At 36.5% G+C, this 27896-nt stretch overlaps 3 protein-coding genes across 3 annotated transcripts; 2 read left to right on the top strand and 1 right to left on the bottom strand.

Moving 5' to 3' along the window:
- Window positions 1-1298: 1298 nt before the first annotated feature.
- On the top strand, window positions 1299-11560 carry LOC113497638. The gene is made up of 19 exons (XM_026877243.1): window positions 1299-1882; window positions 1948-2251; window positions 2515-2667; window positions 3050-3312; window positions 3625-3829; window positions 4029-4202; window positions 4420-4582; window positions 4790-4942; window positions 5240-5382; window positions 5869-6017; window positions 6387-6542; window positions 6896-7026; window positions 7227-7403; window positions 7676-7829; window positions 9064-9210; window positions 9537-9643; window positions 9940-10057; window positions 10396-10581; window positions 11208-11560. Exons 1-19 carry the CDS (start codon window positions 1844-1846, stop codon window positions 11334-11336), a joined length of 3051 nt encoding a protein of 1016 aa, XP_026733044.1. The 5' UTR covers window positions 1299-1843; the 3' UTR covers window positions 11337-11560.
- A 1543-nt stretch (window positions 11561-13103) lies between these two features.
- On the top strand, window positions 13104-15696 carry LOC113497555 (esterase FE4-like). The gene is made up of 3 exons (XM_026877144.1): window positions 13104-13894; window positions 14018-15285; window positions 15496-15696. Exons 1-3 carry the CDS (start codon window positions 13694-13696, stop codon window positions 15644-15646), a joined length of 1620 nt encoding a protein of 539 aa, XP_026732945.1. The 5' UTR covers window positions 13104-13693; the 3' UTR covers window positions 15647-15696.
- Window positions 15697-19415: 3719 nt separating this feature from the next.
- LOC113497250 (striatin-3) lies at window positions 19416-27326 on the bottom strand. The gene is made up of 9 exons (XM_026876722.1): window positions 26869-27326; window positions 24175-24423; window positions 23098-23266; window positions 22387-22572; window positions 22165-22266; window positions 21724-21929; window positions 21360-21650; window positions 20952-21209; window positions 19416-20878 (listed from the first exon to the last, which is right to left on the bottom strand). Exons 1-9 carry the CDS (start codon window positions 27085-27087, stop codon window positions 20504-20506), a joined length of 2055 nt encoding a protein of 684 aa, XP_026732523.1. The 5' UTR covers window positions 27088-27326; the 3' UTR covers window positions 19416-20503.
- Between the last annotated feature and the right edge of the window lie 570 nt (window positions 27327-27896).

Below are 27896 nucleotides of genomic sequence, written 5' to 3'. Positions count from 1 at the left end.
AAATTCATTCAATTGGATAATCGTTTGTTAATGTTTTTTCAATGATAACTATAAGGGAAATTTATGTTTTTTTAAGATAATATACATATTTATATAATACCTTTGCAATTATGCACCGACTATCAGTCTTATAAACTCTTCTCATTAATTCTGCTGACGCAAAATGGCTACATAACTTCTTGATTCTGTGCCGATATACCGAAACCATACCGACTTTAGATTGCTTGTATATTTCCATTTTAGTCTGTAAAGGTATTAAATAATTTCAAAATGTATGGAGAAATCGTTTACAAGCTCTGCTTAGTTTGAGACTAGATGGCGTTGTATATATTTCAAGAAATCATGTTGTTGTTTTCTTCTCTATTCTTCACCTCACTTTTAAGAGGTGATGGTAGTCATGAGTGAATGTGGTTGAAGATGTGGCCAACATGAGTTACAGCTTACTACATGGGGTTACACGGCGTCTCAGTTTTACATTGGCCATAATTTTAACAGCGTTAGGACCTCAAGACAATTAAGCCTTTTGACAATCGTATGCGTCGGTATAAAACGCTTGTATGTATGTTGATGACAGGAAAAAGTCACGTGACTTATCCAAATGAAATGTCATTTCCATACATTTGCGCGTTTGTGATTTGAGCGACCTCACGATTGTTATAATGTGACTTGGCTAGAGAAAATTAATTGGATAAATATTACTAGTGAATCCAGCCAAACAAAAGGCTCAACAGTTAATGTAAATATTTCCTTTCAATAATGTCACTTATAGGACATTAAACTAGTCCGATAAATTCATAATGACTTTCATATAATACCTCTTCCAAAGCAATTGGAGCGTAAAAAGTCGCATTAAATGTGTTAACGAACTTCTTATCCGGTGTCCTTATAGTGTTGACCGTAAAGTAAGTTACATTTTGAAACTTCGGCCCCTTGCATATGTTCATTTGGTAACTACTCAATACGTATGGTCCCTGGAAATACAGGAAAATAATTAAAGTATTATTGACAGGTTAAAAAATATGTCATAGAAACCTATCTTATTCTTTATTGCTCACCACATAAGTACAGGAGTTGATAAAAATAAATAGTTACGAGGTGTCACAATGAGCGGTCTTATCGTCAAAAGCGATCTTTTACAGACAACCTTTGGATGGACTTGATTCAGAAGCAGTAAAATTTGTGCAGGCAGTCCGTGGTGCACAGTTTAAAATAATAAACTAGGAAGTTATATGATCAACGATAAGTACTATTATTATTCTCGCCTCCTATGAACGAGAAACCAAAATCGATAGTTTTGGTAAAGTCCAGTCCAGTCGTCAGTATCAAAAGAGAAAATTTTAAATCTAGAAAGTCGTCAATAAAAAAATCTACTTACAAATTCATCAGGAGACAAGTCTATGGATTTTTTTTGGAAATCATAGCTCCTCAATAACAATAACACAAAAAACAATACACACATGTTATGTTTGAAGTACATTATACTAAACTGTACTGTTTACGACGAAACTGAACATTACCATCGATTGATGGATATATAATTGGGCTTGATTTCCACAAATGTAGTAGGTACCTATCTCACTAATCATGTATTTCTCCCGTAACGAGACTACACAAAACCAAAAACATGTTTTTAGATGTTTTCCATAGTAAAAGCTTACAACCTATTTTGCAAAGCCTTTGTCTCCATTTAATTTGAATTACAGCTGTCAATTTGCTGATTCGTAAACAAATTGTGATAATTTTACGTAGGAAACCTTGTGCGACCTTACTTATAAAACGATATTTATTTAACTTATCCAGCGGCTTTCTATCTTGGTAAAGAGACACGAAAAAGACAGCCAAAATGAATGCGGTCAGCAAAAATAGATTGCCAAAGAAAAAGGTACGTAGGAGCACACAAGATTCTCTGTTAATCGATTTGGTTGTTGACAAAATCTTTTCTTTCAGATGACACGTTCGGAGTCTACAGTAGCAAGCCAAAAGTCAGAAAGCCATGTAGCTGGGCGTCATGCAAGTATCCCCCCTTGCGACGTATTGACTGTTAAAGTACTAAGCCTTAGAACGCCTGATGAAGATCCAAAACATTTTGCTATAAAAGTCACGTATTTTGACCAACTTATACTGCACGCTATCATCAAGTCCATCGGTTGTAAGGACGAGGAGCATACACAGGCAATAGCTACGGGAACCTTGGATTATGATCCATCTGATCATGAGAAAATGAGTTTGTTTGCTGATAGTCCTTTGGCTGGTACGTATGTGGATTACGCAATTATGTTTGAGTAGAAACCGTTCACTTTAAATTGGAATACGCTGCTTAAGAACGGTCAAGATGAAATAAATAATTACTTATAATAAATAATATAAATAATGAAAAATCTATACCTAGTCTATGCGGATATTGATAATATATTGTTACTGTTAGTAATATATTCTTATTTAGTAGAACCTAGACATACACGCATGCAATAAAAAGTTTTAGAGCTTTTGTAATTTTCCCTTCCTATTTCGCAGTAAGCATTCAACCCCTCAGAAATATCGAGGAGCAAATAGACAAGTCGCAACAAAGCTTCAGCAGTGCACAAAAACAGCACGCTTTTACTCGACACCTGGAGGACATCAGTTGCTGCAACGTTGATATCTTATCCATCTTCCTAAGTGACGAAGGTTTGCAAACTTGACACCATATCTTCTTCTTCTTTTTCTCTTTATATATGAGAATGAATTACTGTTCCTCGCTAAAACTCGAGAAAGGCTGAACCGATTTGGCTTGTTTTAGTCTTGAAATTTTTGTAGCAGTTCAACTGTTCAGGGAAGGTTTAAACGGTTTTAAAATATGGAAAAATTGCAAAAAATATGAACTTCGCCTGTTAGGCGATACGTAGTTCGCCGGGATAGCTACTATCACATAAAAGTGAATGATTGAGACTGTTAAATAACAAAAGAGTTCCATGGCACACCAGTTCCTCTAACTTATAGTGTTTTCAATTATTTCATAAATTCGTCACGATGTCACCAGTGCAGCAGTGCTATAAATAAACTTTTGCAGCATCACAGAAAATGTGCGTAAAAAAACGAATGGAGCCGTTGATCACTCCCAGAATGTCTTGTCGCAAGAGCTGGGACAACCTACCATTGCTGACCATGGAACTGCTAGTGGACCGTAACCCAGTGAACGCAGCCCATCACAAATTATTAAAAGAAGCCAATTGGATGAAAGTAACAGTTGTCGCAGCCTACAATATGTATATACCATTTGAGGATGGCTACGACTACACTATTGCTTCTAAAACGCCGCTAACAGAGACCAATGTAAGTTTATCAGACTTAAAATGTACTACTTGGTCGGAAAATTAAAATATGGTTTTCATGCCTTTAAAGCTCTTTTTTGAAATTTATGAAATATTATTAACTAGCGGTTGTTCTTGGCTCTGCCCTCGTCGTATATCGCTATAAGTTTTTTTTAGTAGTTTAAAACAACCCTATGTTACTCCAGATCCCTCCAAGGACATGTGCTCAAAATATCATGCCGATTGAATAAGTATTATTCGCGTGAAAGCCTAACAAACAAACATTCACATTTATAATATTAGGGAAGGATAACAAGAAAAGACATATTTCCAGATAGCCGGGGTGGTTAAATACGGTCACGGTAGGAGAGAACCAAAGCGTTTCAATGGCACCAACTTCTATCCAAAATGGGAGACACTGAGAGTCGACCAGGATGCTTTCACAAAAGGGGATCAAAAGCTACAATGCCGAATGGAGGACATTCAAAATGAAGACGATATTGATCTGCCGTATTATATGAATCGCATACTTCCGTATCGTAAGTATTTTGAACGATAATGCTTAGTATTGTGTTAGTGTTATGTTTTATACGAGAAGTGATATTGCTAAATCTGTGCAATTGTAAGCCACTCATCCAAATTTATTAATATTGTCAATATATTCCATACTGACTACTTATTATAGCTAGAAAAATGAATAAAATTACCTGGATTTGTTTAATCTTCTTTCGTTTTCAGATACAGCAGTTTGGGGCTCATTCCATCGAACATTAATGTACAAAAGTAATGAGGAATGGTTTTACAGAAGATTCAAAAATTACAAATGGCCAATCGAACTCCACATTCACGGAGAAGACGGCGGCTTCAGTTTTATGGGTTTTATGAATTTGTTCCGACTGCTTTATCCGGGAGGTAATTTAACACACATTTCTTAACTTCAGTGTTCGCCATAAAAATAACACAATCATGGTTATGTTTTAAAAATTTCTGATGTAGGGAAGAATTTTCATGTGCCTAAAACAGCGTCAGTTTTCCATAATTTATCGACGTTCAGCATCATTTTTGAAAAACGATTCTTCGGAGAGTTTAAATTTATTTCACCATATTTTTATACTTTGAATGACACTAGAAAAGCAGTTGAACATCGCTGTTCCTCTACACTGGATAAGCAGAGACACGATGCAGCAGGAATGTGGCTGCGACTTGTTGCTAAATCCGATTGATAAGGCGCCGTCCGCATACTACGAGAGAACGCTCTCCCCAGCTACAGTCGCAACGTATAAACCTAGCAAGTAAGAATTACCAGCAAAAAAACATTTTTAATCAATTATTACTCAAATAATTTTACTGAAAGTAAATTTGGGTTCTTAAAACATGTGATTTCAGTTTAATAACCCGAAACGACCACGTAGTATAAATAATTAAAATGAAACTAAGCACTTTAGAACTAAACAGACTTATTTCAGAAATTAGTTTGTAAGTGTGTACTTGTTGTCCAGGCTAACAACAGAATCAATACCGACGTCTGTAAGTACGTTGACTGCGAGTCAGATTAGAGCCACAGGCGCTGACGACAACTGTTCTTTTGTTGTTGTCGAAGTCAGACTGGCACGGGCGCTGAAGGAAACTGTGACACCACCGATTATACCAAAGTACACCCCGTTATAATCTATTTATTTGTACATCGTAGTTATTTGTACTGTTAGTATGATAGCAATGCGTTATAAATGCGAAAGTAATTCTGTCTGTCTATTACGCTTTCACGTCTAAACCACTGAACGGATTTTAATGAAATTTGGTACAGAGATAGAGTTGACCTTGAGAAAAAGAACATAGGACAGTTTTTATCCCGGTCTTTTGAAGAGTTCTCTTGGAAACGCGATTTAACCGACGCAGGCGAAGCCGCGGGCGAAAAGCTTGATTTATAAAACTGTTTCTGTTTTTAACAGACATGAAATAAGTGATATGCTCAACGAATTAGAAGCACGACTTCCACAAAAACGTGAATGTGTCGGCCGAGGTCAACTGGAGAAGACTTGGCAGAACACCATCAGAGCTGCCGCCGGCTCGCTGCGAAAAGTGGCTTATTACGGTAAAAACACATCCAAATATATATTACAATGGCTATTGAATCGATTTTTTACAATAGTGGCGTCAAGTCGCGAGTCCACCATCACACCTGTGGATCTAGTCATAATACCATACTATGAGTTTATTTATTTCAACTTTCATGTACAATTGAGGACGGTTGAGCTCCTCGTAAAACTCTGGTACTTATCTGAGCCAGGTTAAACTGGAAGCCAACCCCATTATGGTGTGGAAAAGGCTAGAATGATGATGTACAATTGCGATACACATGAATACTACTACTAGATACGACATTCTATAGTCTAGATAAATGAATCTAGGGAATTTCTAGTGTAAAAAGATAGGAGTGGCACGAGTATTTAATATGTTGTTGTTATAACGCACTATCTACGAATTACAAGAAAGGTGTGCTGCAGTTGAGTTTAAGGTATCTGTTTTGGCAATGAATTGATTTGTAACTCACACTGTACTAAACCGTGGTTGATCACAGGAAATACTGAATTCTGCTCGTTTAATCGTCAACTAAGTGAGACGAGAACGCGCGTGGAGCTCACGACCTCTTGCTGGCAAGATGCTGCGATCTTCATCAACAACAGCTTTGTTGTGCAGGACTATCTGCATTCTGAAGAACTGTTTGAGGTTAGTTTTGTCTTTGTACTAACTTTGGTGATGTTCTATCAAAATGTTCTAGCCATTTCAATTCAATTATTTACTGCACACCATAATGTTACATAGGTGGTCAATGAATTGTACTCTCTGGAGCCTAAATAAATAATGTTATCCGACAGTCAACCTTTAAAATTATAATAAATTGGTATTCTCACGCAATCGACGGCAATTAAATGATTACCGCTCTTATTTTGCTACGAGAAGCTTTCTTACCTACCGAGAAATTAGAAATAAGAGAAATAAACCTAGCTACAAAATCCGACTTCAAATGTTAGCCCATTAAAATGACAACATAGCTTAAGGCAATAACATCAAAGTTACAACGATCCATATCTTTAGGAGCTGGTGATGATGGCTCACGCCTGCCTCATGAGATCTGCATACAATACCCTGACTGACACTGAAGAGTTTCCCGAGATGGAGCCAGAACTCCGCTCAGCAAGGCATGCACGACAGATGCAAGACACGTACCATGCAATGGAGCAGTATATGCAGGTATACTCCTGAAGACTTAACTATCTATCTTTATACGAGTATGTACTACAGTTCCAAATATATTATAATTTACACATCAAGAGTTACCAAGTGAATATTACTCTACTATGTACCTATATCATGAATTAACATGTCACGTGTCGACACCAGCGATAATAACGTTTCCAACGGTTTTGGTACATCCTCTGGCTATCATTGGTCTTTGTTTTCTTTTAATTTTTGTGTTCACTCTAAAGAATGGTATTTTCTCTTACCGTCTTAACTACTTTCAGATGATTTTCGAGGTAGAATGTTTCAGTTGAAATTTTAAATCACCTAATACAGATGTTTTTATGATTGTACGTTTTGCACAGTTGCTTATAAATCATCCGCGTGAGGCGAACTATTGGCGAGAGCTGTCGACGTGTCTAAAGGATCTCGACCGAGAATGGGCTATTGCCTGTCTGAACAAGTCTTTGGTTCTGGACCCTCGACACCCACTGACGTAAGTATTTGATAAAATAGCATTTTTTCATAAGCCGGCCATACCGCAGAGATGATTCTAAAAGCCTGCCTTTGCCATTTAATAACTCGTATTACAGTAGAAACAAAAGGTACAACTCCAGATATGATGCCTGTTCTGCTTTCAATCCTTCTAAAGAATGAGATCTAGCATTTGTTTATAGAGCTTATTTCTCTCCTCAGTCTCGTGTCTAAAGGTGCAATGTTGTACGAAGAAGATCCTTCAGCGGCCGACCCCTTCTTCTTGGCACTCCTCGCTTTCCACCCGACATGGACTGCCTTGTGGGTGATTGCCGGCGCATACTTTTACAATAGGGAGCTATTCTTACTGGCAGACATGATCATGGATATGGCAAAGACGTAAATATGTTTTAATCATGAATCGGAGGAGTACGGTAACTAACATCGTGACACGGGAATTTTATATATTAATTAGAAGATAATATATTAGCATAAAGTCTATTCGGATACTCTTTAGCTTGTTAGCTCTTTAGCTTGAGTTGTTGAGGGCAGAAGGACAGCCGTCCTAATAGATACCTAAGTTATGAAGCTCAAGCTTCGCAGCTGGTAAACTGATACGCTCATAAAAATAAAAAAGTTTCTATGACCAACCTAATTTATCGTTAATGTAGAAAAGTGGATGTGTACTACGTAGCAACTGGAACGCTGCACACGAAGGATTGGGAGCAGGAGCTTGGCGACTGGTGGGACTTCACGCCGCTGCTGCAAGGCATGAGCCTCTTCTACGATGCGGCTGACTTACTTTTGAGACTGAGAGCTATACCTGTAAGTATTGAGTTTAACTATGGAAAAAATAGTTTAGGCTTTAATTTGTGCAGCATGTACAGTTTTGTCAGCATGCTAGGATTTATTCGGTTTTTGTTTTAATTGTTCTTTGTAACCTAGCGTTAAACGACTTGTATCAATGAATGAATAATGGTTGTCATGGCTTTAAACCTATTTACTAGTATTTCCATACGCGACCATTACAAACCAGGTCACTGAATTTTCTAATTTGTTACGTTCATGCAAACGCTTCTGAAGTAACTTTTCTACTTTAGCTGTTAATCAAAATATTTTTATTTAGACTCGATTGAACCTTGGATTGGCTTTCAGACTTTTTTTTTTAGTGACGAAAAGTTGTGTGTTTGAAAAAAACTCTAATTAAGATTTCTATTTGAAATGGAACGACGTTGCAAACGTCATACACAATTCAAACAATTTTCAATGCCAAAGTGGCTCGTATTTTATTTCTGATATATTTAATACTAAATAAAACTTTTGAATGAAGTTTTAGGTCAATATCATGTTTAATACATATGCTATATGTAACTTCCTATACATATATATTTAAACAAATGGCATGCCGTGTAAACATGCGCTGTGACCTGTGACACCCTACTTTTACGCACTATTTGGTTGGATTACACACTTAATTAGGTATTGAATTCAGAAATATAGGTCAGCACATCCAGTTTCGTCCTGGATGATGTTGACTAGAATTATAAATATTCTTTAAAATTACAAAATTTATAGTCCAAGAAAACGAAAGACGACCACAGTCACTTTATATCGCCATCATATCTATGGTTGAAAGGCTAATTGATGTAAGCGACATTTTGTAAATTGTATAGGAGGACGAATTCAAGTTATTTTTTTTTTACATATCCTGTAAACGTCATCTCCATACAATTAAGCGTTTTTTTATCAACGCTAATGATCATCGATTGTCCTTCTTGAACAAAAATATCAAGGAACCAAAACATATTTTGATTCAGCCACAACTATACACGAAAACATTATACGTGACGTTAACAGTTTGCAGATCGTATTTCTTGAACAAAAACATCTTTTGATTTAGCTAAGAATCTATCCAACTGTTCATAAAATACCTACATGATGCCTCTATCAGTTTGCAAACTGACCCTAAATATGATTCTGATTTCACATCTAATGTACACGTATTAAATATTTTTGCTTCATTGTACTTCGTTGTACTTAGTGAATTTCGTATTTTTAGTTAGCAGAAGTTTGCGTGGCTCATGGTTTGACAGAGTCTGGAGAATGTTCCACTTACTACCACATGGTGGCGCTGTGCTGTCGCTTGCGAGGAGACTATAAGGAGGCTTTATGTCATCTGAGCACCGGGCTCGAGAAGTTTGGCGAGGTAAATATTAATCATAAAGAGATATTGCTTAACTAGCAATAATATCATTACAACGACGGACTTTTGAAATTTTATTTCCTTTTCATGGTTTTATCACAGTGCAGCTTATTATAATACTAATTTCATAGGCGTATACAAAATGCTACGCAACCCAACACTGGAAAATAGTGATGTTGTAATAGCAATTGCTACGGAATACATCGTAAAATTGAAATATAGTGTCTCGAATGCTAAGCTACAAAGCAGATAGGACTTCTGACTGTCCAATAATCTTCTAATGCAGTAAGTTTGACTTATTTTTCTCAATTTTCGCTCCCCATACGCAGGTGAGTTATTTGAGGAGCCTTGAAGCTGAGTGTCTGCACAGAATGGGTAAAATATCGGAATCTATGGCATCATACGTCAAGGCGGGCAGTTGTATTTCACCATTCAGGTTTGTCGAGTTAAATTGGAAATATTATAATGAAATATATTGTTTTAGTACAATAAAATAATATTGCGTGTGGTTAATAAGAGGGTGAAGAAGTTATGGATGATTGGTGTGATTAAATAATGTCTTGTGGTAGAAAACATTTTTGCCGATCAGTCAGACCAGTTCCCCGAAATTGAAAATTCTATAGAGTGGAACACTCACTGTCAATACAATACATTTCAATTTTTTATGTTGGCAAACAATCCAATTTTCGTTCATTCATCGGCCCTAGTACAGAAGACTTTCTTTTTATCTAGTATACTGATGTCGCTGGCGTGTCGAGATGAGCACCACAAGCGAGGTATATTAGTAGACCTTGTGCGTCGACAACCCAGCGCCTACGCATGGACGGTGCTTGCTTATGATTTTCTAAAGGTATATTGAGTAAGCCGTTGGGGTATATTTGTGGGCGATAAGTAATACCACTGCCTCCCACTGCTGTCCCCCTTTCCGTATAGAAGGTTTGAGCATTGTTCACCACGCTAGCCCACTGCGGGTTGGCGATTTAAGATTTCTGATTTGGAATCTAGGTTTTCACACGATGAGGTTCCTTCGTCTTAGAATAATTCAGAAAGTACACACAAACCCATGTATAGAACTGCAAAACCACAACACAAATACGACCAATACTTTTTGAAAATTTATCCCGTAGCTTGTTTGTATGTAGCCTCAGTGTTGCCAGTCCCACTAACAACCGCTTTTATTTTATTTAGTCAGTAAACATGGTAGACCACTCATCATTATTCTCTGAGGGTCAAGCAGCGTCCACCTCATGCGCTAGATCATGCGCGATACAAGCGATTAAATTGGATCGGCGGGCGGGAAGAGCATGGCTGGTGTTAGCCAAGTTGGTGAAGCCCAGTGTCAGACGCATCCACTGTCTCAATATGGCCAATATGGTAAGCACTTAGTATAGTTTTACGATCTAATAGTCCCACTATAGTAACCAATGTGTAAGAATCCTAGTGGTTGAGGTAGCCATGCCGAACCCATTGTGCGCAACATGGGTTTGATCCCCGAAAACAAGCGTTTGTGTGATCCACGAATGCTTGTCTTGTGTTTTTGTGCATGTGACTTGAATGTTTGCGAGAACTCCCACGTTACTAGGATTAAATTGTTTATTCCGGGAGTCGTTTTTAAAACAAAAAACAAACTGTGACGCTAAAAAATTCAAATTTGATCTATAAAGAGGTCTGAGATTTTCCGTTTTTGAAAACCGTATCGTATACAAACGTAAAGCTCTATTTCAAAACAAAAACACTCTCAAATTATGACTTACCTGGACTCCTGAAGCACGTACAGCAATTATCTGTTACATTACCTACTTCTACTACTTGTTACTATTCTTATATTGAAGGAAAAGTTCACGTACTACATTTAGTTTTTGTGATATACGAATTCTTCACTCTACAAAAACGTGATTTGAACTGATATGCACCACTTAGTGAACAATGTATTTTCTTAACAAAAAGTTTAGTTCACCTAAACAGTACCTTTAAAAACGTTTTATTTTCTCTTGTTTCAGTGTGGATTCAAAATAACCGCTGAAGACTTAGAGCATGCTGCAATGCCTTCAAAACATTCGACGTGTCACTTTATTGGCAAAGCGCTACAAGAATGCCGCTGTGAATTCTGCGAAAAAATGCAAATGTGAAGTTCTATGGAACGGGGGAACTAATAACCAAAGTCCGACAGACCTTGACGGGGCAATGCAATCATGGCAGGCAATTGAATATTTTATCATATAAGACACGACTTGTTTTAAATTCAGGTTTCAGACATTTAAAAAGAACAAAGTCTATATCCCAGATTACACTACTTTAGTTGTTAATGTTGTTATTTAGTTTAATTATATTTAAACGAATAATATAACGTGTTTTTATTTTGATACGATAGTTATGCGTCTTTTTATAATTACATAAAAACAAATCAATACAAAAGCTTGTTAAATGAAGGTACAGCATGATTCAAATCAAGTTTAGTTTCGACTTATATGGAGAGCAAAAAAATGTCTTAAATAAAAACAAAATGGAACTCACACAATCTTCAATTTATTAAAAAATCAACAAAACATAAATCTAAAGGCACTCAAACATCTTATGCCACATGTTCGTAAACACAGTTCTGTACTAAAATACCTAATTCAAAATCCTATCATGTAACAAATTCATCCCTGTAAAGGTGGCAGAGGAGGTGTGTAGGAGTACCGTGGAAGGTCGACATCGTAGGGGACGATGACAGTTGGAGACTCGTAGTAAGGGAACAGCTCCACAACTTGCTTCGTCAGCCAAGTAATGCCATACAAGATGGCTGCCGCGCTTAACGTACTGTAGAATATTCTGAAATAAATAACATAGACACATTTGTGATTGTTTATCTTCATTTCGATACGAAGCAAATTGCAGATTTTTGACTTTACATTCATAGGAATGTCTGAATATAGATTCAAAGATTCAGGCGTCATCAAAACTTATTTATCACTAATTCTCTGTGAAGTATAAGAAAAGAAATAGCAACCAGGGTTTGGCGTCGATTGACAATCATATTCATATGTGCGGATTTTATAATTGAACAATGTGATTTATCGCTTTTTTACCGATCTTCTTGATGTGTTCAATCTGGCGTCAAAGTTCAACTGCCCATTATCTGACATAGGTTTGCACGCCCCCCAAAATTTCTCACTTATGCGGTTTTCCCGTTTTCTTTCCCAGTTTTTTAACAAAGTATAATAATTTTCTAATGGTGCATGATTTCGAAAATACATTGCTACTTTCTGTTATTTGAACCCGTGGGCTTTGAGTCGGCAGTCCAAAAGTAATAGGTACCATAATTTGGTAGGTCACACACATTCCCATGCTCGTTGCATGAAACGTATGATTGAGCTACCTACTCTATAAAAGTGAACGGTAAATGTTCGTAATAGATAATAGCCCTTCACTTTTATTATCGTAATTGATGAACAGTAGAATAAGGAAGAGTACTCATTAGTGTGGAAACACCAGTGAAGGCAGAAACACGCAAAGACGAGTCAACGTGAATGTTAGTGAACACGAAAAAACATTTTAATGTGTGTGCCAGTGAGTTCTAATTTCTGTGTTTGTATCCAATCGCCTTTGGTTGCGACTTGATCATATTTAAATGGATTTTTATCTAGTGACTACTACTCAAACATTCCATGTGCATTTTAAGATATCAGCAAAACTAAAATTTTGGAAATAATAAGAAGACTCACCCATAAACCATTATTCCTGCACAATCACTGCCAATCTTATTCATCTCCGTCAATCGAAGCAGTTAAATAGCTAATTTCTCAAAACATCGAACTACGAAAGTTGAATTGAAAATGGATATGACTCATACACCTTGATTTCGATCATTTATCTATGTAAGAATTGATTATTTGACTTTAGGGCTCTTGCTATTTTGCATCTTATTTGCTACTTTTCTTTTCTAATACATGCAGATCTGTATTAAGGTATCTCCAATTTACATTAAAGAGTAGTAGCAAGATCCTCTTAGTAACCGTACCGCAATACCGCATCCATTTTGCGACGAGTGAGCTCAAAAAACGTTAACCTCCTAGGGCAATAATATAAATTACGTAATTGCCTATAGAATTTTCGTTGAAAAGAAATAAGCAAAGGCCTCGCTTTTTCAATTATCATTCCTTATATTAGCGACACTTAAAGCTGGAACATTTTAATAGGAACAATGACATCATTACCCCATCAATAGCCATTATGTTTAACCTAACGACATGATTTACTATCGCGTTGTTATCACTTTGCCCCGTTTCCTATGCAATAAACGAAATAACTAATAGTCAGTTAATTTGTGTTGCTCTGACATTGGTGCCAATGACAATCATTATTTCTAAAACTTAATGAGCTCTTTGGCATTAGCGCCATTTATACGGCAATTAATGTAAGTATACTGTCTAATGAAAACCTAACACTCGTATAGAAATTGTCGAAGACAGCATACTTGTCTACTAGTCAATCATTCTACAACATGTTAAAAGAATCAACAGTGCTTTGTTTCTACTTTGTTCTGATTACCTGTTTTTTCAAAGAAGCTTCCACAATATTATTTTCCAGTAATAGTTTAGAAATAGAAATCCCTCAAGGAAAATTAAGAGGATCTTACAGTTGGTTGGAAAATCAAAATAAGTTTCTGGGAATACCGTACGCTTCTGTCCGCGAAAGATACGAAGTGAGTAAAAATATATTTATTAATATTATGACTTAGTGTCAGGAATTTAAGACTCTTTCATTGAAGTTTATTTTTAAGATACCATTTAAAGTATATAATCAATAAGCAGACATTTTCCACCAGGCACCCGGTCCACCTCCAACATGGAGCGGTACATTCGACGCCAACCGCAGCGTAAAATGCAAACAGTACTTCTCTGCTTTAAGAACACCCGTTGGACAAGAAGATTGTCTCGTCCTCAATATATTCACACCAACATCAGTGAACACGCCATTACCGGTAATCGTGTTTATACATGGCGGTGGTTTCTACTGGGGCTACAACACCAAGCTTATTTATAACCCCAGATACATTGTGCAGGAAAACGTAATAGTTGTCACTATAAACTATCGCCTTGGTGCATTTGGTTTTCTTTGCCTTGGACTCAAAGAAGCTCCAGGAAACGCTGGCCTGAAGGACCAGGTAGCCGCACTAAAGTGGATTCAAAACAATATCGCCTTCTTTGGAGGTGATCCTAACTCTGTTACGCTGGTAGGCGAGAGTGTCGGCGCAGCTTCTGCCAATTATTTACTTCTTAACAATGAAGCAAAGGGTTTATTCCATAAACTCATCCTGCAAAGTGGAACAGTCATGATGCCTCAAGGTTTTATTTACAACCCACTTGAGAGTGCATCCAAAGTAGCATCGGGATTGGGCTACAATACTTCAGACCCCACTGAGCTACTTCATATCTTCAAGAATTCAACTGCTGATGACATTGTAAGAGCTTCTGATTTTGATCAGAGAAATGACGTATTCGCACCTTATTTATTTAAACCTTGTGCAGAAGCAGAATCGAGCGACAAGCCGCTGTTAACTAAAGAGCCAATGGAATTGTTAAAAAACATAAGCCTTACAATTCCTGTTATTATCGGATACAATGATAGAGAGGGTATTTACTGGGCGACCCAATACGACTTCTTCCGAACCTTGGAAAAAGTAAGGGAGAATTTCGATCACATAATACCAAATTATTTACAATTTGGACAAAGAAGTGATAAGGAATCTTTTACTAATGATATTTTTGCAATGTATTTTCGGAATTCGACAGCGACAGATGGTTTAATAGATTATTTTACAGATTCTTTAATTTCTTATCCGAGCGTCTATACATCTGAGGCTTTCATAAAAGCGTCTAACCGATCCCTGTACAACTATTATTTCAAATTTGACTCCACGAGGAACTTGAATAAGTTTCTTACTCGTTTGCCACTGGCAGCCGGAGCATGTCATGGGGACGAGTTGTTTTACTTATTTGATCCGGTAATATACACATTACTGCCTTCACTTCCCAAAGACAAGAGAATGATAAATACTATGACGAAATTATGGGCGAGTTTCGCTAAAACTGGGTAAGTGTTATCAACTGGAGACATACTAACATGTTTTCTATCTATAGTGTAGTATACTTTTATGACTGTCGACTTTTTCTTTTATTTTATACAATAAATATATTAAGACTATCATTTGGGTGAGTTTATGTTAATATTTTATACATAAATATACTACACGTATAACGTTTTGTCGATCTAATTATTAAACTTCTGACTGATTTCTTTAAGGATTCCATCTGGCGTCGACCCTGCCTGGCAAACCAGTGGAGAACAACTAAACTTCCTTGAGATAGACACAACTTTAAAAATGATATCATTACCAAACAAAGAAAGAATACGATTCTGGAGAGAAACCTTTGAAAAATATGGAAGACGATGATGTGTATATTGCCTTTTTTATGTAAATATGTAATTAAACATTTAAGTATACTTATTGCGTTATTCTGTTCAGTATTAAGTGGGCCTACCACCTATCTAATGAATATTATTCCAGTTGTGACGAGAATTGCCCTTTTACTCCATGAATTGCACTGCTGCACCAAAAGCTGGTCCCACTGGACCTCCGTTTTAACGGGGTTTATTTTTTGAGGGAAACTAAATGTCCTACGTTTACACTTTGTACATCATCAAGAGCCCCACAAAATACAAATAGTTAGATTGGGGAGAAACTAACTTACCTATTAAGTTGTTTTGTGATATTAAAAAATAAGGAAAAACAAGAAATTAAAATCACACCTAAAATAAATTAATCTTTAATAACTGTAACATGATAACATAATTTTGATCTTCGTAATTCAGCCCTGTAAAGGAGGTGGTGGTAGGTGTCGATCAGGCAACGGAGTAGTCTCTGGTGGAGAGGTGGGTGGACTGGGCAGTTCGTTCAACTTCTTTGTCAACCAGATCATGAAGTACACGAAGAGACTCAGCCCTGAAACCCTGTAACATAGAAAATAAAGTCAATGAGTAATAATATGTAGATTACAAAATTATTAGTACATACATATTTAGATTGAGCGAAGTTGACGATTGCTACAGATAGCGGTCTACCACTATTATCTCATGCTGAAACCAGGGCCCCAATTTCACTATTTGCAATTGCCGATGAATGATTGGAAATTGGATTTAAATGACACTATTCTTATGACAATAAGTATTCTGCGCCGTACTGAATTTTAAATTGTTTTGTTAGGCAAATCCTTACGAGAATAAGAATATTATCAAATAAATACAATTTCCAATCTTTCATCGGCATTTTTAAATAGCGAAATCGGGGCCCCGGGCGCGGTCGTGCAGATATATCGTACTTGCAAGCACCCAGTATCCAAAGCAACTATTATAAGCCCGTTAAACTGCCTTGGTCGGAAGCACGGGATTCCTCGCGCGTTTATGATCTGCGAGCAGTGCCGTATTATACATAAGGCACTTTAGGCCAGTGCCTAGGGGCCCGCTATGACCAGGGGCTATGACCGCTATGACCAGGGGGGCCGCTATACCACCAAAGTAGGCATCAAAAAAATGGCTTGATATCTAAATTTTTCACTGAATGAAAATAACTTGAACCAAGGGGGCCCCATCCCTTTGTTGCCTAGAGGCCCCTGGGCCCCTAGATCCGGCCCTGTCTGCGAGTCTGGCGGGACAACATTACCATTTTTTGAGGTTGATATTACCTTTTTTTTCATCTCCGAAATTAATTCCAAAAAATATTTCTATTTAACTTTAATTTAATTTTACTGGGTAAAAAAGAAGCACAGCACAGATCATCTGAATACTGATATGACAAAACTTAATTAATTAAAATACACAAAGTGATAAGGTACTTACATGCCGAACATCTTGAATTTGCTAGGTTTTCACAGTATTTGGAATTAGCATAACAAGAGGATGCGAACACACATATCACACAAATGATGATTGCCGATTACTACTACTACTAGTATTCTTAACAATGGCTCATCAACACTTAATTATTAGGATCAATGCACACTGCAAGCTAAGCTACAGAAGGTAAAAACTATCGTTGACACATTTTTTTTAGTACCTATGCGAAAGTAATGCTATTTAATTACTTTAATAAACTGCTACTAATATTTAATGTTCTTAAAATCACTACTGATCAAGAAAGCCAAAACCCTACGAGCTCGACGTATCGCGGGTTCGATTCCCGCGTAAGACAAACTGTCTGATCCTCGAATGCTGGTCTGGGTATCCATGTGCATGTGAATAATTGTTTGTGAAACCCCCATCGACACAACGATTAAAAATGGAGTCTTTTTTTAATCTTAGATAACTTACTAATACCCTTTTATGAACATAATTATTAAGTTGTTCATTCTAAAAGTTACCAAGACAGTGTTTAGTTAATCTGTCTTATTAAATATTATAGCAACTGCCAGGTAGCTGGACGATAAACCTTACAGAAAACAAATACTTGTTTGTTTTTTGAACGTAAACAAAATTACAATGACAAATCGTAAACAATAGAGCATATAACTGATGAATTAGGCTCAAAAAGGTTTCATAACGATTTGTTAATCATACTCGGTCTTCTTGAAAGGCAATCGCATTGACATAATATAAAAAAATAAACCGGCAGGTAACTTTACTATACATACCTGAAACAACAAACTCCTCTGAATTCGGATGGAATTGTTCTGTTGTAGTCTATGTTATTGATAAAATCTTTGATTCTCCGATACTTAAGAGTAATTAAATAATTAATTAAGTCGCTTTTAGCAGGTTCGTACAACTTACAAGCCAGCTCACCAAGGTGTGGTACTATTTACTTACCAACGATCTCCGTCTCGCGCGGCCTATATGGATTGCCTAACCTTTCCGTTAGTACGACGGTGTCATCATAAATTGGAAATTCAGTATTGCCCCCAGGGAATATCTTGTAAGTGTGTTGGTAAAATGCTGAGAATACGAATAGTGTCATTTTAATCAAATTTTCTTTAATAAAGTTCATCGGCAGTTTATTGTAAAGAGCGGAATTGGGGCCCTAGATATGTCAATAGTCCGTCTCTTGGTCAATAAATAAAATAATATATTATATAAAATATAATCATACCTACCCTAGTCTTAGAGCTTTGCCGAAATCTGGCAAGTCAATTATGTTGTTTGGGAGTCGCGAATATATTTGATTCGCTTCCACACTTTGTCTGGCAAAACTAGCTACCTATAGCTACCTATATCCCATATAATTATGGGATGTAAGAATAGGGTGAAAAAATGGTAAAATGCCACGGTATCTTTGTCAGCCAGTAGGGCTATCCCCGGCTAAATAATCAATTTACGCAGATTACATTCTCAAATAAAATAATGTGTCATAGGTCGGGTTTTTTATCGAGGTCTGATACTAGAGATAAAGGGTTTTTTATCACTAACATAAGTTATTTATTTTCAGTGTCCAAACTATCGTACTGCAGGCATAGGCTTTCCCCTTTTTATTTGACCGAATGAAGATATTTTTCCATGCGGGCCTCGAACCCAGCCGGTTCGCAGTGTAATTAAATGAACCAAACTAGTTTCCATTAGTCCATACATCTGCATCGAAGTCACCATGTATAACATAAAATAAGTTAATTTTATATCACTCCATGCAAAAAAAAACACCAGGCAAGCACCTAGAGCATAAAATTAACAATTCTATTTAGGTTAACCAATTGACTTTTAAAGGAAAATAAATGAGTGGATTTTTTTACAGATATGAAGATTTTTCAGAAAGAAAAAGCTAAAATTGATAGTCAGGAGAAATAGAATTAAGATTATTCTGTTTTCTTTTTAAATAGATTCTTCGCAACCCTAAGAAATAAAGGCATAAATACACTTAAGTTATAATATTTTTTTATTTCATTTTTTAACAAATTAGCTAAATTACACATGCATATTTTTCACATTATATAAGAAATCGTCGGATTCACTGCGCTCACTTCAAATATAAAATTCGGATTTTCTACTTAAGCCTTTATTCCCCTCGTGGTGCGACATGTGCGAGATGAAATAAGTTTTTGACCTATTGTCATGAATTATTGCAAAAGGTTATTTGATATCTCTTTAGTATAGTATAAATTTTGGGACAATATAGCTATTCTAATAGGTCATAAATTCACTAACATCAACAACTAATGTATAACATTAAAACTCTCAACCCAATGAACCGACTTTAATGAATTGTTATAAATTGAATAATGTACATAATGCAAAAAATGAGTTTATATAGCATGAATTGAGTATTTATGAGATAAGTAAGATCCATCTCGCAAAACTCTATTTATCTTGCATGGTAATGTTATTCAGTCAATAAAATCTTAAACTAGTAATTAGAATAGGGGTGAAGGGAAGAAAAAAACAACAAGATTTAAAAAAACAACATGCAAATCGGTTATGTTGCTTTTTACTATCAATTTTTGGATGTATGTGTACAAGTATGAATTCGAGGAAAATAAAGGAATATGTAATGTTTCATAATATATACTCTACATTGCAGTACTCGTTACGAACAAACATTACTTATGTTATTTCCGATATAGTACTTCTACTCAATTATTATTTTTGTTCGAGTGCTCATCACTTGCATAAAGATATCATGAGAGCATGTTAATGTATTACATGTCACAAAACAAAAGAAAATATTATCTATAGAAATCCAATCGATTTAAATAAAAATAATCTAGCTAAGAAACACCATTCGTTCTTTGCAAAATATCAGCAAATACTGCATAACATTCTAACTGTACAGACACGTAAACATAATGAACATATCAAGGAAACATCGTCGGTGTCCATATGATATTTATTATAAGGTCTCGCTTACAGATGCATAGAAACGAACAATATTCTCACTGCGTATAGTAAAATCGGTGAAAAAGTCGCGATAAAAACCTAAAATCCACATACTGAAAGTCTAAAAATATATTATAATAAATTTCAAATGTCTATACATAGATGAGTGTTCACTACGCGCTTATAACGAGCGTCGAGCGCGCGTCCATTACGTTATAATATTTAAATACGATAAAACGAACCGGCGGTGCCGTCCGTACACACGGCAGTCGTCGAATCGCAGATACGTCGCTACTCGTAACCGTACCGAAGGGACTAGACACATAATCCAAGAGTACCGGTCGCTCGTCTACGAGCGATGACGCGACTCGCTACTGCGTTACATAAAGTTCGTATCGAAAGTAAAATTACATGTAATGTATATATACTATATATATAGGTCGGGCGCCGGCGTTCAGACGAACACCTTGGCGAGGCCGTCGGCGCCCGCGCTGGCGATGTAGGGCCGCAGCGGGTGGAAGGCCACGTCCAGGATGCTCTCGTCGAACTTCTTGCGGTGCGCCGTGATCTCCTGCACGCAGGTCTTGGTGTCCAGGTTCCACAGGCGCACGGAGCAGTCGTGGCTGCCCGACAGCAGGAACAGCCCGTTGGGGTCCAGCGCCAGCCCCGTGACCGCGTCCAGGTGAGCCACCATGGCGTGCGCGCAGCGGCCCGACACGGCGTCCCAGAAGCGGATGTGGCGGTCCTCGTGCGCCGTCACCAGCAGCGGCAGCGACGGGTGCGCGCGCACGCGGCTGGCCGCGCTGTCGCACGCCACGCGCAACACCGGCTGCAACCACACGCTTGTTACACACCCAAACATACTACAGCTTCAACTTAAATAGATGATGGTGGATGTTCACCTGTCCGGTCTCGAGGTCGTAGAGCAGCAGCGTGCCGTCGCGGTAGACGACGGCGGCGCGCGCGGCGGCGTCCGCGAAGTCGGCGGCGGCGGGCGCGGTGGCGGTGGGCGAGTCGTCGGCGCGCAGCGTGGCCAGCAGCGGGCGCGGCGCGCGCGGCGCCCACAGCCGCACCGTGCCGTCCGCCGACGCCGACAGCAGGCGCCCGTGCGCGCTCGACAGCGACCACACCGCGTCCGTGTGCTCGCGCAACACCGCGCCCTGACACAAACACATGTTATAGCTTAGCTTACTTCTATAATATAAAGTACACTCGTGGAACATGCAGATGACACATTTTACTTTATTATTATACACTAACATGTATGTGAATGTAATACATCGTGCTTTAGTATCGTACTGTGTTCATACCTGGACCGCGGGATCATAAGGGTCGTAGGGGTCGGCCGTGGGGGGTGGGAGATTCCAGACGCGGATGGTGCCGTCCAGGCCGCCGGAGAAGCACTCCTCGGAGCGAGGCGCGCCCATGGCCAGGCAGAGCACGGGCGCCGTGTGCGCTCGGAACGTATACAGCGGTTCGACGTCCAGTCCCGCTGACTTTTTGGCCGGAACTGTGCGCTGCAGGTTCCACAGCTTCAACGTGTGATCCTCGGAAGCCGTTACTAAAGCAGCCTCGGTGGGGTGGAACGCGAGCGCTCGCACCTGAAACATTGTTGTAATAAATTAGTATTATGCAAATACAAGGTTCAGTAATTGGTCTTGAAGTAAAACTTACTCCGTCGAAGTGCGAACGCAGCGTGTACTTGGCATTCCAGGTCTTTCGGAAGGACTCCTTGTTGGCACTAGCGACGTCATAAGCCTCGGGTTCGTTGCTGACGGTGAGCTGCGCCAGTTCACCCAGAGCGAGTGGCTCCTCGTCGGCCTCGCCCGCGCCCGCGCCGGCGCCTGTATTGGCCGCGTTGGCGCCGCTCGCTCCACCGCCTGATAACATCGAAATTGTTTAGTTAGTTTGTCATGCATATACCAAAATATAACAATATTTAACGAATATCCAAATTGATTATGAGCTTTAATTGGGGCAGGATTAATTATAAAAAGATATTGCTATGAATTAATAACATGGTTGCGCACCAACCATTACATTAATGGTATTTTTTACTATATGAAACAAACAAAATCATTATTTACTATAAGCAGATTACGTGACATAACTCACCAACTGGATACTCGTCACCCTGACCGCCGCCATCGGCTTCTCTCTCGGTGAGCAAGTTGAGCTCGTTCAGAACCTCCTCGGCTTCGTGATCGACCTCCTCACCTTATTAAACAAAAGACACCTATGTAATACGGAATGGATAGCCACAATATAAGCCTTATATTTATAAAAGTTACTGTGTATGACAACATCTGTATTATTAGATAAAGTTGATATTACTACCTTGTTTGCCAGGAGTGTGATGCGACTGCTTAGCATCGAGGTCGTCTATCTCATCCATATCCATCTCCTGGTTAGTCAGGAACTCGAAGTTGGCAAACACCGCAGCTGTCTCCTGAACTGAGATCCCCTCCTCATTATATCCGCCGCCCGCTGAGACGCCACTTTTACGGGGCTCTTTTCCTGTATCTGTATTTTAAAATCACAATGACTTGTTATTATGCATTATTAATTGGAAATATTCTTCTATGTTTGTTCGATATCATGCTTATAATAAAATAAATAGTTATAATTATCGATTTTGAAAGTGTCCAGTTTGTAAGTGTCCTTTTCTCAACAAGTTTTGGTTGAGATTTATAGTGTGTAACAAGATAAACACGTGCTACTCTGAGATAGACTCATAACATAGACATTAATCTGCACAAAACCATGTCAATGTATTATATATAACATATTATGTTCATTATATCAAATCTCCTAATTCAGAACATTAAGTGCATTAAAGAAGCATACTTAATACGGAAAACCAAGAATAAATCCACTTCAATATAAATACATTGAATGGATACTTATTTAAAATATCAAATATTACATTTCCAGGTTAGAAAATTAGTGAACTGTTTTTATCAAACAACACTATTTTATAATGACCTTCCGTGCCAGGTGTATTACCCATATAATAAATAAACAATATACACTTATATACATACATACCATAATCATATTTGCGAACCATATGGTTCATAGAGTAATCACATCTGTCGTGTTGCTGTTTGTCATAGTTTCTGTAGTTTGGGTTCTCAACTTCCTCATTGTTTAAGCCGAGCAGAGCCCTTACTCTGTTTGAGCGAACATCAAGTATGGTGTCTGTGTAGCCTATTTCCTGTTTACAAAAGAAATACATTTCAGTAATTAATAATCATAATAAATCTCGTGTTTTGCTGCTAAACTCTATACACAGGAATAACTTTGCTCTCTGACCTTTCAACAAGTTTAGGCAATTACAGATAAACAGAAACATATTCTAATTTCTTACTTCTAAAACATGCTTTGATTTATTTAAAAAATATAGTACTTGCACAAGTGTTATAATTGAGCTGGATGAATTCAAAAAGGTGCTCATGATAATAACAGTTTCTTGATAATATCCCGTAATAAAGTGCAAATTATTCTATAACATAATTTCTCTTTGAATCACATTTTAAAAGGGAGTACTATCATTGATCTGCCAAAAGGGTATTTTTAATTTGATTTTGTTGATTATGCCGTACTTACACACTAAGCAACATATTTCGATGAAGCTAATAAGCACGATATTACTATCTCAACAAAAAATCAAGACACCAACATTTTTTTACTTTGTTTTAGTATCAAGTATGTATAATTAATAAATGAACGATTAAATATATTAAGTGTACCTATACTGTAATCCAAAGAGATTTTACTAGATAAACCAATTGACGCAGTAACTGAGGTGTGCTGACCTTCCACCACTATGGTTTGTGGGTTCATAGATGCGAAAAGGAATTTCGATATCGCCGAGATATTTATACTATTCATATTTATATGATTTTTTATTTATCAGGCGACGAGAATTAGTGCTTTAATTAATTATCCTTCAGTTTTACAATATTGTTCATCAAACAAAATAAATTTGAAATGCCTGAACAGGTGACACATATCAATGTATTTAAAGAATGTGACTAACATACTAGCCAAATTTTGCACAATAATGCTTGTTTCTATTCTACATTTACGTAAGCTTAACAAATGTTTTTTTAATAATCTTACCTGCAGGTATTGTTTAATGAGCTGACGGCCCTGCTTCCATTGCGCGCGCTCGGCAGGCTCGGGCTCCGCCGTGGGCTCGTCCGGCGGCGGGCGCACGTCACCCTGCTGTAGCTCCACCCCATACTTGAGCTTGTGGAACTTTGCCCTTTCTTGCTTAAGTGCATATTCCAACATCTTAATCCGCCTCACGAGGTCGTTCTTTAGATTCTCCTGTCCCTTCCTCTCACCTTGGAGGAAAGCGATCCGTGCCTGCGTTCACAATTACGATCATTTAGTAAAAGAAAGAAGATGAAAAGTATATATTTTTATGATTATTTAAATTATTTGATATGTGTTTGGAAAAAGTAAAAAATATGTATTGGGAATTGGGAATACTATAATTTGACCACATATATGATATAAACATTACATATTTTTTCAGACACCATACATGATTCTATTTTATGATATTCATGATTCTATTTTATGATATTTTTTATAATCTTGGATGGATTTGGGTATTTGGATCATTAATAACATGTCAGCATAATCCAGCAAGACAAAAGGGATATGGGATTTTGCTTAAAACAATAACACTGCACTCTTAATTAATAGCCAGCAGCAAAAACAAGCTCAAGCCTAAAAATATGGATGGTGTCATAAATATTTTGTTTCATTTATACAGGTACATAATATAAAATGAAATAAAATCCATCCATTATCCAGCTAACAGTGAGATTAAAGATTTTTATTAATAAATCTTAAGTAGTTGTGGTTTGTGGTTGGAAGCCTGAGCACCTTAATGATTAAGATATCCTTAAACAATGAAACTTCCTACAATGTTCAAGCACCCAATTAATATGCTAAAATTTCAAGGCCACCAATACATACGTGAAATAATTCATATTATATTAGTTCAGAAATAGAATTGATTGTGAGTTGTGCCAATTTTCATACCAGTTCCAAATTCCATTCTATAAGAAGTCCTACTACAGGAAAAGAAGAATACAAAAATACTCACACACATGCATACATACATTAAATGTATATACAATGAACTACAGAAAAAATCAACAACATAGAATGCAACCAATTGTTTATGAATATATTGAATACATCAACACTTAAGCCTAGTTTTATTTCATACTGAGTAATGAAAATAAACACTTCTCATAATTACAGTTTAACATGAAATGTAACAAACTGTTCAACTATTGTTTATGTAAATTGAATCTGAGGTATTTGATAGCACACCAAACTTTTTAACTAATTAAAGTGATGTACAAATTGTGAATGGAAGGAAGTAGTCTGTAGGGTCTATGGAATTGTAAGGTATTATACTATTATGGTTTGAACACATTGTATTGTATTATTACAGGTCTGAAATTATCTCTTTTTCAATGAAGAATTAGTCAAATGTTATTATCATAACGTAATTTTAATCAGTAGAAATCCCATGGTTTTTTAAATCTACATAATTTCTCTTAGAAAATGCCATATTATTAATGCTTGCTCCTTCTCTATGAAGGATAAACAATTTTCTACAATTTCTTCTTCATTGGAATAATCATGACTACAATAAGACAGCAAAATCTTTTCTAATTCATTCAAAATAAACCTAGATATGGACACAACACTATTTTATGCAAAATCAGTGTTGAGAATGTCATAGCTTACATTAAGATTCATGAATATACAGTGGTAATACAAGCTATGAATAAGACATCTGTATGGGTGCAAAAAAAGGGGGGTACTTAAAACAAATCCAAATATAAATGTAAAGATAACTGATACTTTAACTATTCTTATAAATTTATAATCTACAAAGATACTTTAAACTACTTCTTTACAATTATATCCCATTCTTGCAGTTTTAATTTTAAGTGTTGTAAAAAGAAAATCTAAGCAAAATAATAGTTAATTAACAGTTTATTCCCTAAAACCTACTTATTCATTATTACTACATTAATTGGGTTTATAACACATAATGTTACCATTGATTTATGCTTATATAAAACTAATGCAGAAATTTTAATAAATTTCTTAGTTAAAATAAATTATATGTACATATATAATAAATCTTGCATGCACTTTACTTTTTTTGTACCTATTAATTAATTAAAATGTAATCAAAATTCTACTAGGGATCCAAGGCAAGGATCCAAAAAGGGATTCATAATCTTGTTTAAATTATTAATTAATTCATTATAAAATACTTCAGATGAGATAAATTTATTTTATATCTTACTGATTTTACACACATTTTGATTTATAAATATATTACAAAATAACTTTATAGGTACATATGGTTCTTAATAAATAGCAATGATAACAGAACTTTATTTTAAAAATACAATATCCTTTAAATGTAACACCAACTGATAAGAGACTAGTAAACAAAGATTTTTTCTAGTAGTTTATAAAACATATGATAGCACAAAAAATGTATATATAAATCACCCCTTCCACAGCTAAACTGAAGATTTTTAAATGCCATCATAATAGCAAAACGATTACATTACATTTTCAATCCGTACAAATTTAACTTAGATCTAATTGTTTCTAAATGAATAATTTAAAAACTAAAATGAAATCTTAAAATACAAGGAAGATACGACATGCGAACTCGGACGGCATGTAATAACAGTAGACGAATTAATAACTTTAAGTGATCCTTTTAGGCTAAAGATAAAAACAAATTTAAAAAAATGTCACCTCAAACTCTGCTCTGTCCACCTCCCATTGTGATCTCTCCAGCTCGAATCTCGCCCATTCATGTTGGATAAAGTGCAAAATGCCCGGTATTGAATACTGGACACTCTGACTAGGTTCGTCATTTTGTTTGTTATTTACACTGACTCCGATTTGAGATCCCACTTGCCCTCCGTTATGATGAGATACGGAGCTATCATCCATGGCTGTGGGGATTTTCATGACATGGCCACCATTACCGAACTTTACTTGTCACACACCTATCATATAGAACTACGAAGATGAACTATGCGAAATGAAATACTAACACATTATTAAAACTATATTTCAACTAATGTTCACGTAGGTGACACCATCTAAAATATTTTTTATCGACGAATTCATGAATGACAAAAATTATTGCATGACGGAAAGAAAAGTCGCAACGACGTCCGTCCGCTACATTGCTTTTACTTTTTTTTTCAATGTTACCATACTTTTTCTGTTAAATCATAGACAATTACTAGATTTTGGAAAATCTAACCTGCTTTCTGAATTCACAAAAGTTACACAAAGCATGACATGTAAAATACTCTTTGCTATTTTGTTTCATGCTATATTTGTTCGTTTTTATTTTACCGCATAAAATTAATTTTATTATCCATTCTGAGAATAACCTCATTTAATTATAATGGAATGAGAATCCGGTTCAAAAATATTTTTTAGATTTGATTTTACAAAATAATAATCACTAATTTTTGTTAGTAAATGTGATTTTTGTGTATTCTTTGTTGGAGATCCAATAATTAATAAATAAATGAATAAAGTTACTACAATCTCCTGTAACTTTTGTTTTCCATTACCATTCCATTACATTTTTTTTTATTAAAATGCTATATATTATGTGTTTAAAAAAGGTATATTAAAGTGTGTTCAATAGGTATACATATGGCACTTGCAGTAAAATGTGATAAATATTTAGAAATTATTCAAAGACAAACAGCAGAATAAAGGTGCTACGCAGCTCCCCGGTAGAATTGGGCATAATGCCT

The sequence above is a fragment of the Trichoplusia ni genome, chromosome 9, assembly GCF_003590095.1.
Source record: "Trichoplusia ni isolate ovarian cell line Hi5 chromosome 9, tn1, whole genome shotgun sequence".
NCBI classification, from domain to species: domain Eukaryota; kingdom Metazoa; phylum Arthropoda; class Insecta; order Lepidoptera; family Noctuidae; genus Trichoplusia; species Trichoplusia ni.
Note: the sequence above shows the minus strand (reverse complement) of the source record. Positions and strands in the feature narration are given on the sequence as shown.